General features: G+C 39.0%; 1 protein-coding gene across 1 annotated transcript in view; it reads right to left on the bottom strand.

Moving 5' to 3' along the window:
* LOC5565475 (uncharacterized protein DDB_G0283697) overlaps positions 1-19,533 on the bottom strand; it is a 29,457-nt gene that overhangs the window by 9,129 nt on the left and 795 nt on the right. Inside the window, exons 2-4 of the mRNA XM_021853020.1 lie at positions 19,239-19,404; positions 13,909-13,977; positions 12,906-13,202 (exon numbers count right to left, since the gene is read on the bottom strand). Coding sequence (XP_021708712.1) covers positions 12,906-13,202; positions 13,909-13,977; positions 19,239-19,404 — 532 coding nt within the window. The remainder of the gene's footprint in view (positions 1-12,905; positions 13,203-13,908; positions 13,978-19,238; positions 19,405-19,533) is intronic.

Here is a 19,533-nt window from a genome sequence, read left to right as displayed (position 1 = left end):
AAGGATTTCACGTGAGAAGATTTTATTCACTTTTCCATAAAACATTGTGACGAAGAGATAGAGGGCTGAACACAAAAAGATGGCGTTTTCCATAGTTATCTCCATATAAACTTCAAATGGCCTGTGCACAGTCAAATTTCTTCCGATTCATTTCAAACTTTGCGAGGATGCTATTTACCATAATTAAAGTCGTTTGAACGCCGTTTGAGGTGTCATGAGAATCGGCGTATTGCCTACTCGATTTCTCACTTCTCGCTTCTCATTTCATTGTGAATGCATGGTTGAGTACAGTGATGCCCCGATGTAGTCAACAGACATACATACCGAATGCTCGCCATGACCCTATGACCAACATTTGTATATGTATAGCCTTAGCTGATGTGGCTTTTCTAATAGGTAGTTCTTCCACTCATTGATTGTCTTCAAAACCTTGTCAAGTATAGAAAATTGATTTTATTTCATTTATTACTACATTGAAGCTACATTGTACTTATTAAGTATTAGATATTTTTTTATGTTTTTATCACTATTGATATTATCAAGGCCAGAGTTCCCAGTGAGCGAAGAATTTTATAGTACTAGAACACAATAGAAGATCGCTAAACATTGCCTAATCATGGAACGGCTTTTTGCTTTATTTTTTTAAGTAGATGCTATTGATCTCTCTTTGCTCCTATCCGCAACCTGGTGCACGCGCCCTGTTGGGTTTCGAAAACCTCGTAGAAGATTACAAACCGTCAATGGCATTCCCAATTACTACCCCACATTGCACATTCAAGGGTCTGCTTGTGCTCCAAACCAACCCTCAGTTCGTAATCTTCTCGCCAGCTTGAAATTATATTTTCCCGAAGTGAAAGCAATTTTGATGAGTGATAGCCTGGCCTAGCCAACTGCATAGTTTAGTAGTTTAACCAGAATCTTTAGGTCAGAAGATAAAATCTAAATTTTGTAATAAAAAGGTTGCCATTGCTTTGAAATTCACCCAACATCTAATCAAAACTACTAACAACAGCGATCAATTATCAAAATTCATCACTCCCTGGAAAATATAATCCCAAGCCCAGGGAACAAATACTTGTTGATGATTATTAAATAAATAAATGGTTTTCCTGCCCTTATCAATATAGTAGTGTATCGCGTTGTACGCTTTCTAGGGGTACTACAAAATCTTATTGTTATAATGGTTCAAATTTTCGCTATTATGCGCAATAAACAGAGATATGCATTGTCAATGCTAGACTTCCGAGTTTGCAGGGGGTTGGATCTGCGGGTATAAGGTATGTTTTACTGTAGCGCCACCTGGTGAGTGAATTCCGAAATATAATGTCAACTGAGTGGAAGATTTCAGGTCTATGACCAAGTTTTCCTAACATGATACCAATATAATTTGTATCGTTTTGAAGTTATTTGCGCAAATCACTATCCTCAATTGAGGACGCTGGGCGTTAACGGGTTAATTTCCACCGACAGCTCATGTTCTCTGGAGGTAGTTCGGTCAATGGATTCGGTACACCCAAACCTCTATTTGGATTCCGGGGGCTACTACAAACATTCATGTTTTGGAAACGTTACCACTGAATTCGAGGTTACCCAAAAACTACTTAAACGACTGCTAAAAGTTATCCAACAACTACTCAAATCTACAAGTCCAGTGAGTGATCTTTCATAACCATACAATTTAAGATAATATCCACACAGATTCATTTATTCAGGTTAACCAAGTTTAAAAAAATATGACAAAAGGTCGAAAGGACATAAGTGGAAATCATTTTCGACTTTTCGTTCTTTTGACCTTTCGTCCTTTCGACGTTTTGTCTTCCGATCTTTTGTCCATAAACGCATGCTTTGAGTTCAGTGACTATTGAAAGTTATCCTAAAACTCATTTGTGCTCATGTCTTTAGATCTACAACCGTAACTAGAGTTCCGAGAAATTCCGAGAAATCACTTCGAAGTTTTATAAACAACATTTACACACAAATAGGCTCATGAACACATGTTCTTCAAAGTTTTGGGTTCCTTGACCGTTCAAGGTTGTACAAGAACTTTTTCGAGTAAGATCTTCAGATCTACTAGCGTAGCAAGTGACTTTTCGTAGAGATTTATATCCATATTGGTTCATTAAAACATATTCGGCAGACCTCTAATTACGTCTGTGGATACAATGGTCTTTACTCAAAAAAGTTTTTAGATAACCGAAAATAACCTATGATTGTGAAACTTGATAGGGCACATTTCATTGAGCCTGTTTGACTTCAATTTTATAAACCTTATTAATGTCAATAACTCTACTAGTTACGCTTGTATATTTTTTTAAAGAAGTCCAATGACAATCGAAGAATTTTGAAATAAGTTCACCATAATTGTATGTGTAAATCTGTAGTGTAAATCTTATTGATCTATCGTCATGAGATTACTGGTTATGTATGTTGATCTGAATTATGTTTTTCATAAACCATCGAAAGATCTCAGGTTACATCTAAAGTTACGAAAACCTTTACTCACAGACGATTTTATCTAAACCGTAAACAATCGTTAATTTTGAAGCTCGAGGGCACATTTTATTGAATAAACCTAATTCATTAACATCATGTTGAGCTTGTAGATCTGAAGGCCTTTACTCAAAGAAAACAATCTCCAAATATTCTCCAATGATTGCACAGGTGTTCCAGATGAGATTCATTAATAAATTCTTCTAAAGATTCCCCCAATATTTCCTTCTGGGCTTCCTCTTGAAAATCTCCCAGCTCTTCTTCCGAAGATTCTCCTGGATTTCTTAAGAAATTCCTCTGTAAATATTCCTTCAGAACTTTTTGCAGGTATTCCTTAAAATATCTTCTAGATTTACTTTAAGAACTTATCCAGGGACTCCTCTATTAAATTTTATAATGATTCTAACGAGAGTTCCAGTAAACTTCCTTCCAAAATTTTCTGGAAATGGCTTAAGAAATTTTTAGAGATTCATCACCACAAAAATAACCCAAGGATTCCTCCAGGAATTTTCCACGAATTCCCCCTAGATTCCTACAAGAATTTCCCAGAGATTATTCCGGAATTTAACCTGGAATTCCTCCATGAATTTTGCATTGATTCACTCTGGGATTTTGCAGGGATTCCCACTGGAATTTTTTAGTAACTCTTTCAAGAACTCTTCTGGTGTTCCTCCAGAAATATCCAGGGAATCCCATCAGAATGTTTTTGAAGATTTCTCCAGAAAACTTATAAGAAATTCTCCGGGAATTCCTCAAAGATTACTCCAGGATTCCCTCAGAGATGACTTCAGGATGTTTTCAGAGATACCTAAAGCAACTCTACAAGGATTTCTTCAGGAATTTCCCAGGGGTCTTTTCCAGAATTCCCCATAGATTCCTCCAGAAATTCCTTAGGGATCACTTCAGAAATGTCTTAATGAATTCCTCAGGAATGTGCTTGCTTCAGAAATTCTTCTAGAAATTTTCCAGAGATTTCTTCATGACTGCTCCAGGGAATCTTCTGGAATTACAACAAGAATCCCTCAGAGATTCCTGAAGAAATTTACATTAATTTCTCAGGAATTCCCCAGGGATCTCTCTGCAGGAATTTTCCAGGAATTTATTCAGAAATAATCCAGGGATTCCTTCAGAAACTCTACAGATAATCTTCCAAAAATATACCAGAGTGTTTTCAATAAAATCTCCAGGAATTTCCTAAGGATTCTTCCAGAAATTCGTCCAGTAACTCCTCAGGGATCCTTTCAGAAATATCTCCAGGAATTCTACAGGAACTTCAGAAAAATGGTTCCAAAATCCTTTCAGGAATGTCCCAGCAATTCCTTCAAAGATTCATCAGCGATCTCTCCAGGAATTCTTCAGGATTTCCCCTAGAATTTCTCAGGGATTCCTCCAGAAATTGAACAGGGGTTTCTCCAAAAATTCTTCAGAGATTCCTCCAGGAATTTTCCAGGGATTTTCCCAATAAATCCCTAGAATATTCTCCAGGCATTACCAGAAATTCCCCAAGTAATACTACAACGGAATTCCTGCTGGGATTTCTCTAGAAATTCCTCTGGGATTCCTCCTAGATTCATCCAGCAATTTATCCGGTATTCCTCCAGAATTATTCCAGTAATTCCTACGGGATTCCTCGATCAATTGCTCGATTAATTTCTAAGGAATTTTCCCATGAATCTTCCGAAATTTCACCTCTAGGAATTCGGGGATTTCTTCTGGAATTCCTTCGGTATTGCTCCAGTAAATCCTCCGAGATCCATTCAGGAATTCTTCCGGGAATCCTCTAGGTATTCCTACGGGAATCCCCTATGAATCCTCTAGGAATTCCTCCAGGATTCTTTCAAGAATTCCTCTGAGATTCCACCAGTTATTCCTACGAGATCTCTCCGGGATTTCTCCTGGATTTCCTCTGGGATTCCTCGAAGAACTAGCCCGGGATTCCTCTAGGAACTCGTCCGGGGTCCTCTAGAAATTCGTTCGAGATTCCTCCAGAAATTCCTCCGGGATTCCTCCAGGAATTCGTCTGGCATTCCTCCAAGAATTCCTCCGACACTCCTCCTGGAATTCCTTCGGGGTTCCTCCAGCAAGTTCTTCGGGGTTCTTCCAGGAATTTCTTCGGGATTCCTTAACGAATTCCTCTGGGATACTTTCGGGAATTTTTCAAAAGTTTCTCAAAAAATTCCTCCTGGATTCCTCCAAGAATTCATCAGGAATTCTTCCAACAATTTATACAGAATTCTTTCGGGATTGCTTTTCTTTCCTCGGGATTGCTTTTATTTCCTCGGCATGTTCTTTAGACAAAATACCATATGATTCTTGAAGCAATTAAGTTCTACATTCCTACAAGAATTGTCCAGATATTATTCTGGAATTCCACTAGGGATTTAGGAGGGATTCTATGAATTTACAGCGATTCATTTTTCAATTTTTCAGTAATTTGTACTGGAATTATTCAATAATTTCTTCAAAAACTCTTCAGATATTTTTCCAGAAATATCCAGGGGATCCATTCAGAAATGTTTTTGGGAATTCCTCTGGGAAACTCCTAAGGAATTCTTCAAGAATTACTCAGAGATAACTCCAGGCATACCTTAGGGATTACTTCAGGATTCCCGCAGAGATTACTCCAGCATGATTTCCTCAGAGATTTCTAAAGCAGTTCTTCAGGGATTCCCCAGGTAATTACTGGCGAATACGATCATGCCAAGTATTCACCAGTAATTCCCTAGGGGTTCCTACAGAAATTCCTTGAAAAATTCCCCTGGAACTGCATAGAAATGCTTCGGAAATTCTTGAAAGAGGTGTCCCAGAGATTTCTTCATGAATGCTTTGGGAAATTTTACTCAATTTCACCAGGAATTCCTCAAAGATTTCTAAAGAAATTTACATAAATTTCTCATGAATTTCCCAGGGATTACTTTCCAGGAATTCTCCAAGAATTTCTTCAGCAATTATCTAGGGTTTCAGAAATTCTCCATATAATCTTCAAAAATATCCCAGAGTTTACTTAAAACAATCTCCAGGAATTCTTCACGAAATTTCATAAAGAACCTTCCAGAAATTCCTCCAGGAACTTCAGAGAAATGCTTCAAAGATTATTTCTGGTATGTCCCAGGGATCCTTTTCAAAGATTCACCAGGGATGTCTTCAGGAATTCTCTCCAAGAGCTCCGTAGAAATTCCTCCAGGAATTTATCAGAAATTCCCAAGGTACTACTTCAGAAAATCTTCAGGGATTTCTCCAGGAATTCCCCAGCGATTCCTCTAAGAATACTCCAGAGATTCTTCAAAGAATTCCCAAATATACCTCTAGAAACTTTCTTGGGATTCCTGCAGCGATACTTCCAGGAATTTCTCTGGGATTCCTCCAAGAAATCCTACTAGAATCCTCCAGCAATTTCTTCGGAATTTTAACTTCATGAAATCCTCCGGGATTCCCTCAGAAATTCCTTCGGTATTTCTCCAGGAATTCTTCCAAGATTCCTCCAGAAATTCCTCCGGGAATCCTCCAGAAATACTTTAAATTCTTTCTTCTAGGAATGCCTTCAGGATTCCTTCAAGAATTCCTCCAAGATTCCTACGGGACACCTCCGGGATTCCCCCAGGAATTCCTCTGAGATTCATCCAGAAACTAGTCCGGGATTCCAGTAGGAACTCGTCCGAGGGTTCTTTAGGAATTCGTTCGGAATTTCTCCTGGAATTCCTCCGGCCTTCCTCCGGAATTCCTCAAGAAATTCCTCCAGGAGTTCCTCCGGGATTCCTCCTTCTGGGTTCGTCTAGGAATTTCATCGGGGTTCCTCCAGGAATCTCTTCGGGATTCCTCCAGTAATTCTTCCACGATTCCTTCAGGAATTCTTCCGGGACTTCTTAACAAATTCCTGCGGGATACTTTCAGGAATTTTTCCAAAGTTCCTCCGGGATTCCTCCAAGAATTCACCCGGGATTTTTCCAAGAATTTCTACGGAATTCCTCCAGGAATTCCTTCGGATTTTTTTTTCTTCAGACAAAATACCATTCTTTAAGCAATTGAATTTTACATTCCTACAATAATTGCACAGAGATTATTCCGGAATTCTACTAGAAATTCCTTCATGAATTTAGCAGAGAATCCTACTGCAACTTTCCAGTGATTTCCATTGGAATTTTTCAGTAATTCCTTCAAGAACTCTTCAGATATATCTCCAGAAATATCCAGAAGATCACTCCAGGATTTTTGTTGGGGTTCCTCCAGGAAACTTCTATGGATTCCTCCAAGAATTCTTTAGAGATTACTCCAGGATTCCCTCAGAGATTTCTCCAGAATGTCCTCAAACAATTCTTCTTTCAGCAATTCTCCAAGGATTTCTCCAGGAATTCCTTAGGCATCTTTCCAAGAATTCCTCAGAGATTCTGTATGGTACTGAAAGAATATTGTCATAGATCTTGTCTTCCAACCCTGTTATGATGGCTGACAATCAAAAGCCTGTTGAAAGAACTCCTAGAATGTAGCATCGGATCGGACATCAAACGATCTAGTAGGCATGGCACAACTTCGACGCCTCACTTCTACAGTAACGTCAGAATGGAATGAAAGGTTCTTCGTGGAGCTCCCGCTTGCCAACAACGATTCAGAGCCTCACATTTGGCGAATCTGCCAGAATTTTAAATAAATTTTCGTGTTCCTGAAGAGCCTGGATTCGTTAGCAAGCGGGAGTGTCCACTAGAAGATGTGTTTGTGTCAAGTGCTTCTAAAACCGTGTGAAAATGTGAAAATATGTGTTCAGAGTGATAGTGCAGTGAAGTTTGAATCTGATAAATAAGGCATATATCTGTAAGTAAACAGTAATGTGATATTTTCTAGGAATAAGAGAAAACTGATTGAAGAGGAAATATGACATGAACATGTTTTAGCCGCTTCACTTCTCGTTGAAGCAGCAATGTTTCTCTCTGTTCTTGTTGTTGCTCTTATTGAACATCAGCATCACCTATTTGAGTTGCGCGATGCAGGCTTTGAAGTGAATATTTTGTTTTGCTTAAGAATTCAAACAGATTGCTTCGATGGAAATATTTGAATGTAAAACAAATGGAGAAAGTGTTTCATCTGTTTTGTCCGATTCAAAGATTATGTTCATTTCGAGCTGATTCATCTAAGTTATGAAGTGCGCTTGCTGCTTTTATCAGGGACCTATTTTCTGCATAAATTGAACGGATAAAGAATAACATTAGGAACTGAACTATTTTTTTTTTTTGCATAAGTCAATTGAACATATCCGTGCAAAATGTGTATAAAAAATATTGTATAATAAAGTATAATTTGTATAATTTGTATAATAATGTGATTTTACAAAAGAGAAGTGAACTTATCAATTAGTAATTTCAATCGTACAAAAAAAAAACTCCCGTAACATCAACTCTGCAAATTTCTATATAAACAATAATGAAACTTCGCTTTGGTCGTATGTGATCATTTTATCGTTTCTTCTGTGATTATACATACATTTCTATATATTATCTGTCTAAAATACCTATGAAGTTTATCTACTTATTTATTTATGAGTGAAAAATGAATGTTAGTGTGTGCAAATTTTCCTAGCCATGGGCGATTTTGAATTGATGTTCCAAGAGTAGATTTTTCGTTCCAATAAATCGATTTTTTTATGTTGAAACAACATAAAATCCTAATGCTAGGGATTTGGTCTTATTTTGAGCCGTTGTTCTTGTAAATTTGCTTACGAGTGGAAAAATCAAATCGATTTAGAAAAAAGTCGATACAAAGGATTCGATTTAATAAACGAATCGATTTGACGTACCGAATTTGAATCGATTCAGTATTTTCGATGTTTTGGTCAAATTTGCCCAATATTGCACATGATTGTTTTCTTTCCTATTTGCTTCAGTACATTGTGTATCCAGTAAGGTTTACCGAACAAGTTAAGTGTGAAGCATACTGTATCTGCGATTTTTTGTGTCGATAATCGGTGAGATTCAAACCATTCAAACCTGCTTAATTCATTATTATTTATAAATAATTGCCATGTTAAAAAAAATACATGTTACAATGCAAAAAAAACGTCCTTTACGTGACTGGTGTTTGCAATGCAAAAAATGTCCTTAACGTGACTGCTGATTGCAATAAAAAAATATTCTTGCCGCGATTGATGGTTGCAATAAAAAAATGTCCCTTAAAGCGACTGGTGGTTGCAATATAAAAAAGTAATGTCTTTAACGCGACAGATGGTTGCAATGAATATGTCCTTAACGCGACGAGTGGTCGCAAACTTGTTCCTATCAATCAATGTTATTGATATTGCTAGCGCGACTTGTGGTCGCATATTTGTTCTAAGCAATGGTGGTGTACACTTGCAAACGCGACTGGTGGTCGCATACTTGTTCATAGTAACTGCTATTGATGTTGTTAACTCGACTGGTGGTCGTATATTTGTTCTGAGCAATGGTGGTGTACACTTGCTACCACGACTGGTGGTCGCATACTTGTTCTAAGTAACTGCTATTGATGTTGTTAACTCGACTGGTGGTCGTATACTTGTTCATAGCAAGTATTATTGATGTTGTTAGCTCGACTAGTGGACGTATATTTGCTATAAGCAATGGTGGCGTACACCTGCTATCGCGACTAGTGGTCGCAAATTGGTTCCTAATAAAAGTGATGCTCACATGCATGCGCGACTGGCGGTAACTATAGAATAAAATAGTAAGCCCAATATGTCTAGTAATTTAGTAGATCAAAACATGTTATATCAAAACAAGTAATAACAGTCAAACAAGTCTTCGAGTGAGTATTTCCGTAAAAGTAGGGGAAATCAGGGTAAAACCGACACTGTGGGTAAGCTCGACACCCTTTGCTTTTTCATGTTTTGAGCAGATTTTCATGCAGTTTCCACCACGCTCTATCTAAACTTGTGAAATGTTGTGTTTCGAATGCCATTACAACTGACGCAACCAATAAATTGCCAAAATAAACAACAAAATCATATTGGATAACATACAAGCAACAGCAGTTGCAATATTTCGCAGTTATTCTTTAACTATTTGGCATGTGAAATTTTTAAAATGTCATTGTTTGTTCTGCGTCTCCATCATCATTTACTATTATTCCGTTGATACAACATGAAGGAGAAACTATTTTTTGTTTTTTTGACAGCTGAAAACGCTATTGAAAAATAAATGTCCACTCGGGGTAAGATCGACACTTTTATTTGGGGTAAAATCGACACCTTTCTTTGCTTCATAATCTAACTTCAGAGAATCTTCCCAATCGGAAGACTATCTCTGTAGTTCATGTGGGTCTTTATTTTCGAATTCCAGTGAAGTTCACGGATGGCAAACTTGTTAACATGTAAAATATGACACTATATGACTTGCCACAAGCTATCATTAAGTATTAGAAAAATATTTCTATGTTATCACGTTTCAACTTATTTGATGAAGCCTGAAGGATTTTTTTTCTCATTTAAAATTGAAGAAATAATGCAATTTGAAATATTCTGACATAAATTAATCTTATTGTTTATTTACAAACCATGAGGTTCGACAGTTTTTATTATCTAAAAATAATTACACTTTTCTGTTTCGTTAAAATAAAACAATATTGATTTTCACAACCAATCATTCGCTACAACTTCATCTTCGTAAGTATTCCATGAATAATGAATAAATAATAAATAATACCCATGTGTATTCACCCCAACTTTATAATCTTAGCATGGCACATTTGATATTTTCACATATATTTAGTGGATCTTTGGCCTCTCCTTAATAATTTACGTAATATGTAAATAATCCTTTAGAGGAAGGGGTCATAAATGTCGAAAGTCATGTTTAAGGTATTATTTTAAATATGCAATGTGATGGTGATGTTCACAATGTATAAATTCTATTCAAAGTGGATGTGTCGGTTTTACCCCAACAGGGTGTCGATCTTACCCGCACTCTCAATTATCTCACCTAAAAATGATGAAATATCAATTTGATTTAAATCACTATATAACCTTAATATATCATCCAGCGATCGCAAGGATTGATAGATTTACAACCAATATGTGATTCTACAACAATTTAAGGTTCGTTTAACAAGCGAAAGTACACAAAATTTATCAATAAGCTTAGGGTGTCGGTTTTACCCCGAATTCCCCTACGGTGGTTTGAATGTGCAACAAGATGAAAATCAAACGCTAATGCTACTCTGTTTAACACGTAAATGTCAGTTTATTAATAGAAATGTTTTGTCCAAAATTAGTTTGTCTTAGAGATATCATTACATAGAATTAGCTTGCCGACATTCAACCGATCAATAATTTCAACGCCGTTCTGATTGTGTGGGTATCCTATAGCGGAAAAATGTTTCAATGTCGCATGTACGAGTGAACCGTTGAGTTATGAGACAGTATACGTCGGTGAAGTTCTTAGCGATGTGAAAGATATATCCTGAATTCTTAAAAGCTTTCGTGATGACGAAAACGATGTGAAAACTCATCACTTCAAACCTTTTTTTTTCCTGAGAAGAGGGAGGATGTGTGGTACTGAAAGAATATTGTCATTGATCTTGTCTTCCAACCCTGTTATGATGGCTGACAATCAAAAGCCTGTTGAAAGAACTCCTAGAATGTAGCATCGGATCGGACATCAAACGATCTAGTAGGCATGGCACAACTTCGACGCCTCACTCCTACAGTAACGTCAGAATGGAATGAAAGGTTCTTCGTGGGGCTCCCGCTTGCCAACAACGATTCCGAGCTTCACAGATTCCTCAAGAAATTTCCTAGGGATCACTTCAAAAATTTCTTCAATAATTTCATAGGAATTGCAGAGAAATGCCTCAGAAACTTTTCTAGGAATCTTCCAAAGATTTCTCCATGAATGCTCCAAAAAATCTTCCAGAATTTCACCAGGAATACCTCAAGGATTTCTCTGCAGGGATTATCCAGGAATTTCTTCAGAAATCATTCAGGGATTTCTTCAAAAACTATACAGACAATCTTCCAAAAATACCTCAGAGTTTATTCAGGAAAATCTCCAGAAATTTCCTAAGGATTCTTCCAGAAATTCTCCGGTAACCCCCCAGTGATTCTTTCAGAAATTTCTTTAGGAATTATTCAGGAACATCAGAGAAATGCTTCAAATATTATTTTGAGAATGTCCCAGAGATCCTTTCAAAGATTCACCAGGGTTGTCTGCAGAAATTTCCCAGGAATTTCTTAGAGTTTCCTTGGGAAATTGCCAAGGTTTTTCTTTGAGAATTCTCTAGAGATTCCTCTAGGAATTTCCCAGGGATTTCTCCAAGAACTTTCTAAAAATTTCTCCTGGAATTTACCAGAAATTCTTCAGGTAACAACTACAAAAAGTTTGCAGGGATTCCTCCAAGAGTTCCCCAGAGATTCCTACAAGGATTCCCAAATATACCTCTAGAAATTTTCTTAAGATTCCTACCAGAGTTTACGGGATTCCTGCAGGAATTCCTTTAGGCTTGCCTATGGGATTCTTCCAGCAATTTCTCCCGGAATTCCGTCAAGAATTCTTCCGGGATTGCTCAAGGAAATCATTCGGGATTCTTTTTTCTTTCCTCTACCTGCAATGCAAGTAGGTGGAGCAAATTAGTTGTTTGTCTGTCTATGCTGAGAAAACGCAGTAGCAAACTGTGTGTGCATGTGTTGCATGGCGCGCAAAGCGAAGCACAGGTTAGGCATTATAAAAAAAAAAACAAGATACGACTGAAAGAGTGGCAAAGAATCGGTTCGTTCCTTTTCTTCCGATTCACTTTTTATCTGATCGTTGAATGGCTTCAACTCGTTTCGCTCATCTTTAGTATGTTGAACCTACTCTTGTTATTTGTTATATGCATCTCCTTCATTCCATTCCTCCGTCGAAGGGAGCGAAGAAGCGTGGCATACTTCATTCAAAGCCCAAAGTGGAAAATCCTAGCGGGCATTTTGGCTCATACCAAAAGTCGTTTTTCTCCAGACATCAGTTTAAAAACATATCTTGATTTTTTTTTTCAATTTTACATTAGCTGGAAAGTTGGGTGAATTGACAAAGAATATAAACTACCCAATAACGTAAAATGAGCTTGGAAATGCTCTTTAGGGGCCGTCCATTAATTACGTAAGGGTTTATGGGGGGAGGGGAGGGGGTTTGAGATTTCTTACGCGCAATACAATTTATTTTTTATTTTCATACAAAAAGTCTTACCATAGGGGGAGGGGGGGTTGAAAAATCCCAAAAATTGTCTTACGTAATAAATGGACCGCCCCTTACCTACTGATAAATTACGCTATTTGCTTAGAAGTGGCATATTACCCCTCTCTCCCCTAGACATTCCATTGCTCAGGTCTCACTCAGATTGATCTTAACGACAATTTCCGTTTTTGAATGATGCCAATCTCATACTGCTCGTAAATTAAAATTGAGTAGCCATACACTCACCTGTCGTCGCTTCTGCCTCCCTCCTTACGATTGCGTGACCACTTCCGGTCGTTTTCCAACTCCTCCAAACCGTCACCGTCCACTTCATAATCCTGACTGCTGGTCATTAGCTTTCTTGAGTGGCTTCCTTTCTTTCCGCCCCGTCGCGCCGTTTCCGTTTCCAGTGCCACTTCATCGTGAACCGCCTCATCAGCACCCAAACGTTTTCCGGCTTTTTTGCGCAAATGCTTTTGCTCGGCCGTTGTCTGACTGCTTGCCGTCGAATATCCGGTGTCTTTGCGCGTTTTTGCCGACAAACTTTGATTGCCGCAAGCAATGAAACCGCATCCCGATGACAATGACACCCGGCGGCGATTTGTCGTGGGAAATGGAAAGAAAAACGTTAAAAGGTCCTTTCATTGTCTAGCTGTTTAATTACGCATGATACTCGAAGAGAGTATAAGGTAGCGTCCATAAATGACGTAGCATTTTTTGGCCAATTTTCGACACCCCCCTCCCCCATCGTAGCCTATTTTCCCATACCTAATACATGGTTCGTAGCAAAATCGTAGACTCCCCCCTCCCCCCTAAAATGCTACGTCATTTATGGACGGTCCCTAAATTGTAATGCAGAAGAGCATAACGTTGAGACATTTGGGTAATGAATTGAGAGGGCGGTTTTGCACGGTTAAATTAAGTTACACAAATTTGAGTACGATTTGCACAAAGTCCAGCTCTTCTGCATTAACACATCATATGAGTGATATTGACTCATTCTAATAAACTGCTCTTGGGCTCATTCTTCCTCTTTCTCTCAAAGAATATGACATATAAGCTTCGCAATCCAGTGTCGTGAAATTTGAGAAAATGAAGTGGAAATCAGCGCAAAATCAAGATGTGTTTAAAATACCCATGTGTGTATTGGTCCAGAAGAGTCCGATTTTGTGTAACTTTATTTTAGAGAGTGTTGACAAATGATGACTGCTATTTTATGATAAAAAACATAAGCAATGACTAGCCTTACCTCGCTGCTTTGCGTTGTTTCATCTTTCGCAACTCATGAAACTCGTCGTCACTATAATCGGCCACTTTCCTGGAAACGATAGATACAAACGAATATTATCAGTATGCAAGAAAAAGTTTATTTGGTCTGTTCATTTTTTCTCATTGTAATTGGCTAAATAAGGCATCTTTGTTAAATAATGCGAAACAATGTGAAAGAACAGCCTATTATTAAAAGAAGGGAAATTTAAGATTATCAGCTAAGTGTCACTGCATATTGGAACAGTATAAATATAAAGAACAGCGTATTATTCTAAGAAGGCAAAAGTAAGCCGAATGTTCATTCGTCCATAAGCCAAATTCGTACATAAGCCAAATATCTATAGTCCAACGATACCGCTTCAAATGAAACTGCCTATCATGTGCTCGATTTTTTTCATCAGGGTATCACAAAAATTAATCTGTGTTGTTTTGAGCCAAATGCTCGTGCCACATTATTTTGAACATCTGTTTAAACATGGATTTTTATAACAAATTAATCAATTTTCGTCTAATCTTACATCAGCTGACACGTTAAATACTTTTTGGCAGCAGGAACATGGATAACTTTCAGTACCGTCGTGCGGGGTGACATTGGTCCATAAGGGTGACTTTGGGCCAAGATTTTCACAGCAAACTAAAACCAGAATAATGAAAATATTGTGGCAAGCTTCAAGAATACGTTATAAATAGCCACTGGATGGTCATGGATTAGTTTTTTGCCTCCCGTGCTAGTCAAGAGATGCATCAAAAAGAACGGTCAAAGTTACCCCCTAGGACCAATGTCACCCCGCACGGCGGTATGTCATTGAGCTCTCGCCGAGCGGTGTCACGAGCACGTGTGCAAATTTGCTGGTTGAAAATACTGCCGGAACAGCTGATCTTTGTTTACATTTTAAACCAGCACTCTTTAGGTAGTGTTGGTGACATATAACGTGTATGTACACGAGCGCAGAAACCACTATTTACATTACGATTTTTTCGGGGAAATGGTACATTCGGGGAAATATTTCATTCGGGAAAACGTCATTCAAGGAAATTGCATTCGGGGAAATGTCGTACAATCCATAGGAACCCCTTATGAAAATTCGCCAAAAGAAATCGATTAAAATTTCTAGATTTGCCTTATTAAACCAAAATTTGAAAACAAAACATGTTTTCGCAGAAACCTGGAATCGAACCAAGAACCTTGCGATCGATGGACCCGTGCGTATACCACGCACCTATCAACGCCTTGATGCTGGGTGATGCCAAAACGATACATAAAGCGTTCATATTGCAATGAACGCTCCATTTTTCATAAGGTAAAATGTATGAATTTAGATAGTTCAGTTCGCTGCGTGAAGAGTTAAAAAAAAAAACAAATCAAAGCAGTTGATTAAACAGGTATGAGTATTTTAAAATTATTTAAAAATGTATTATTTTATTATGATCCTTGCTTAATATAAAACGAAAATTTAAATTTCTTGGATTTTTATGCGGTTAAATTGGCTGAAGTAAAAATAAAATGAAAAATGTGGTGATAAAATAAAGTTTATTTATTTATTTAGTTGGTGTTACATCAATAAATTTGATAAAACCTCGTTAACGATGTTACGCCAATTTACTCGGTCCATGGCTGTGTCTCTCCAACTTCGATTTTTGCCCACGTTCTCCAGATCTTGTTGCACCTGATCAAGCCAACTCGCTCGCTGTGCTCCCCGCCTTCTTGTGCCAACCGGATTCGACGCGAACACCATCTTTGCAGGATTGTTGTCCGGTGTCTTTCAACATGCCCTGCCCAGCGCACCCTTCCGGCCTAGCGAGCCTAGCGAGCTCGTGGTTCATTTGGTTCATTCTCCGCTGCCACGCACCGTTCTCCTGCACTCCCCCAAAGATCGTCCTAAGCACCCTTTGTTCGAACACTCCAAGTGCTTGCAGGTCCTTTTCCAGCATGGTCCATGCTTCAGTTCTGTACATGGTACATTTGGTGCGGGGGTGAATCTTTCTCGACCGCAGTTCCTTCTGGAGCCCATAATAGGCGCGACTTCCACTGATGATGCGTCTCCGTATTTCACGACTAACGTTGTTATCAGTCGTGAATGAGGATCTTAGGGAGACGAACTCATCAACCACCTCAAAAGTATCCCCGTCTATCCTAACACTGCTTCCCAGGCGGGCTCTGTCGCGCTCTGTTCCGCCTATCAGCATGTACTTTGTTTTTGACGCATTCACCATTAGCCCAACTCTTGTTGCTTCGCGTCTCAGGCGGGTGAACAAATCTGCAACCGTTTCAAACTTTCTCCCAATAATGTCCATATCGTCCGCGAAGCAAACAAATTGGCCGGATCTCGTGAAAATCGTGCCTCGACTATTAAGTCCAGCTCTCCGCATGACACCTTCAAGCGCAATATTTAACAACAGGCATGAAAGTCCATCGCCCTGTTGTAATCCCCGCCGAGACTCGAACGAACTGGAGTGTTCGCCCGAGATCTTCAAGCAGTTTTGTACACCGTCCATCGTTGCTCTAATCAATCTTGTGAGCTTTCCAGGAAAGCTGTTCTCGTCCATGATCTTCCATAGCTCTATACGGTCAATACTGTCGTATGTCGCCTTGAAATCGATGAACAGATGGTACGTAGGGACCTGGTACTCACGGCATTTCTGGAGGATTTGCCGCACGGAAAAGATCTGGTCCGTTGTCGAGCGGCCGTCGATGAAACCTGCTTGATAACTCCCCCGAACTCGTTTGCTGTAGGTGATAGACGACCGAAGAGAATCTGGGATAGCACTTTGTAGGTGGCGTATAGGATAGTGATTGCACGATAACTTTCACACTCCAGTTTGTCGCCCTTTATGTAGATAGGGCATATAACGCCTTGCTTCCACTCCTCCGGTAGCTGTTCCGTTTCCCAGATTCAGACTATCAGCCGATGCAGAAACGCGGAGAACCTGTCCGGGCCCATCTTGATGAGTTCGGCTCCGATACCATCCTTGCCAGCGGCCTTGTTGTTCTTGAGCTGTTGAATGGCATCCTTAACTTCCCCCATCTTGGGAGCTGGTTAGTTTCCACTATTCGCTGTGCTGACGTAGCCATCGCTTTTGCTGTCCTGACCTTCTATGCCTGTGTTTTCTGCGTCATTCAGGTGTTCATCATAGTGCTGCTTCCACCTTTCAATCACCTCACGTCCGTCCGTCAGATGCTCCCATTCTTGTCCCGGCAAATCTCAGCTCGCGGCACGTAGTCTTTGCGGGATGTGTTGAGCATCTGATAGAAATTCCGCGTTTCTTCAGAACGGTACAGCAACTCCATCTCTTGACATTCCACCTCTTCCAGGCGGCGCTTTTTGTCCCGGAATAGGTCTGTATCGTTCCACGTTTTGCCGCGTACCATCCTGCAGCATTGCAGCCCGCACTGCATTCTTCTCCTCTAAAACTTCCTGGCATTCCTCGTCGAACCAATCTTTTCTTGAGCTCCGTTCCACATATTTGACAATGCTCTCGGCAGCGTCGTTAATGGCTGCTTTGACTGTCCTCCAGCAGTCTTAAAGAAGGGCCCTATCGAGCTCGCCTTCATCCGGCAACGCTGCTTCAAGATGCTGCGCGTATGCATTGGCGACCTCCGGTTGTTTCAGCCGCTCGAGATTGTGCCGGAGCGGGCGTCGGTATCGCACATCATTGATGACGAATAGTTTTGGGCGCAGTTTCACCATCACCAGGTAGTGGTCGGAGTCAATGTTAGCGCCACGATAAGTTCTGACGTCGCTTATGTCGGAGAAGTGCCGTCAATCAGTCGTAGGCCGTTCTCGTTCGTCAGACGGTGGGCGCTGAACTTTCCAAACGTCTGTCTGAACTCCTCCTCCTGGCCAACTAAAGGAAATTCTCTCGAGTTTCCAGGACATAGAGTATGTTCGTGTTTGCCACACGAAATACGTATGTAATATTGGCCGGTTAGCGAAGAAAGCTCTCAGTTGATAATTGTAGAAGTGCTTAAAAATCATAAGTTGAGAAACAGGAAAATAAACAAATGAAATTAAATATCTAGGACTCCTGCCAGGGTGGGATTTACAAATGTAGGGCCGGGGGCCAAACATTTTTGGAGATCTTTTTTAAGAAATATTTTTAGTGCTGCAGAATGGACTCAATGGTCACTAAATTTATTGGTCAAAGTGTTCTAATTACCACAAATTAGTTTAAAAGTACCAAAGAGTCCAAATTTCTATCTCTTATGGTTCACCAGTTATGATTTTGTCTTAATAAAAAGGATAGAGTGGTCTTGATAACTTTTTATGCAATTTTAGAACTTTTGATTGTACAATTTTATATCGATAAAAACTACTGGATGCAAAGTTATCAGAGATTTTCTTCAAAAATTTAAATTGTTTTCAAATGTCAATATTTCTTGACGAAAGAACTCTGGTTTGTTGCAGTATCTTTTCTTATAGGAGAATCTTCAAGCTACTACTAAAAGAATTTTATCGATCTCACAATACATTAATACTGGGTAATATTTATTTGTCTGAAGCACCGTTGATTTAATTAAAGGTTGCTGAATCCATTGCAGTGTTCAAAACCATCAAAGTACGAAAACTAGTTTGAGAAATTCAATGTTGAAAATGCTTTATTTAACGATATTAGTCGACTTGCATGCAAGTTTATCAGCTTGCATTTTGGTTTATTAATCTAATTTATCACATAATTCAATCTTTATGTGTTAGAGAATACTCATCACCAAAATTCATAATACTTTCCATACTCAAAAGTCATTTTTTGATGCTATAGAAAACTATACCATGTCCTGCCATACGGAAGAAATTAAAAATTTGGTCAGGGAACTGTACGCATGTTGGGAAAATCGGTTTAATCATGCAATTTAAACTCAACTGCATCAAACATGAAATTTTATCTTTATCTTTATAAGGTTAAAATTATCTGATGTTTGGTGAATAAGATCACTAAAAAGTTTGATAAATTATTGGATAAATTTCATGTAAACATCAATAAAGTGCTCATAAAAACAATAAGCTGAAAAGCAAGCCCTTTTTTGTCAGTGAATTTCACTATGATAAGTGATGGAAGCAATTATTATTCATATTTTCCATAAACTTCAAATGGATTGATAAACTTGGAACAACGTGCCATACCCACAAAATTGCGTAAACATCAACATGTTGTTTAACTTGTAACATCGTCAGTCTGGAAATAACCCACCAGCACAATATTGACTTACATGTCTAATCAAATTTAATTACTCCATGCATACCAATAATATACAGAGCAGAGCATACACAGAGAGTGTAAGATATCATCAACCGCCACCCAATGTTTGTTTACCTTCGGTTCGTTTTCTTGTGGTGCTTCGAATGACGACCGGGCCCGGCACTCCCTCCAGATGTCCGCTTCTTACCCTGCAGTCGCTTCTTCATTGCCATCTTACGATTTTCCGAATGGACCACGTATAGTCGATAGAGCTGGAGTAATATAACCAATGTATTTTTACCTGCAGGATAGAAGAATAAAGCATACTGGACTTGGACAATTTATAGAAGGGATCCAGTACGGAAGCTCTAGACTCTGGGCTTTCTGACACCCGGCAAAGTTGTTCAAGGCGAGTCATGAACTTCTCGGA

The sequence above is a fragment of the Aedes aegypti genome, chromosome 3 (assembly GCF_002204515.2).
Source record: "Aedes aegypti strain LVP_AGWG chromosome 3, AaegL5.0 Primary Assembly, whole genome shotgun sequence".
NCBI classification, from domain to species: domain Eukaryota; kingdom Metazoa; phylum Arthropoda; class Insecta; order Diptera; family Culicidae; genus Aedes; species Aedes aegypti.
The sequence above is the reverse complement of the archived record's forward strand: the minus strand, read 5'-3'. Positions and strand labels throughout refer to the sequence as shown.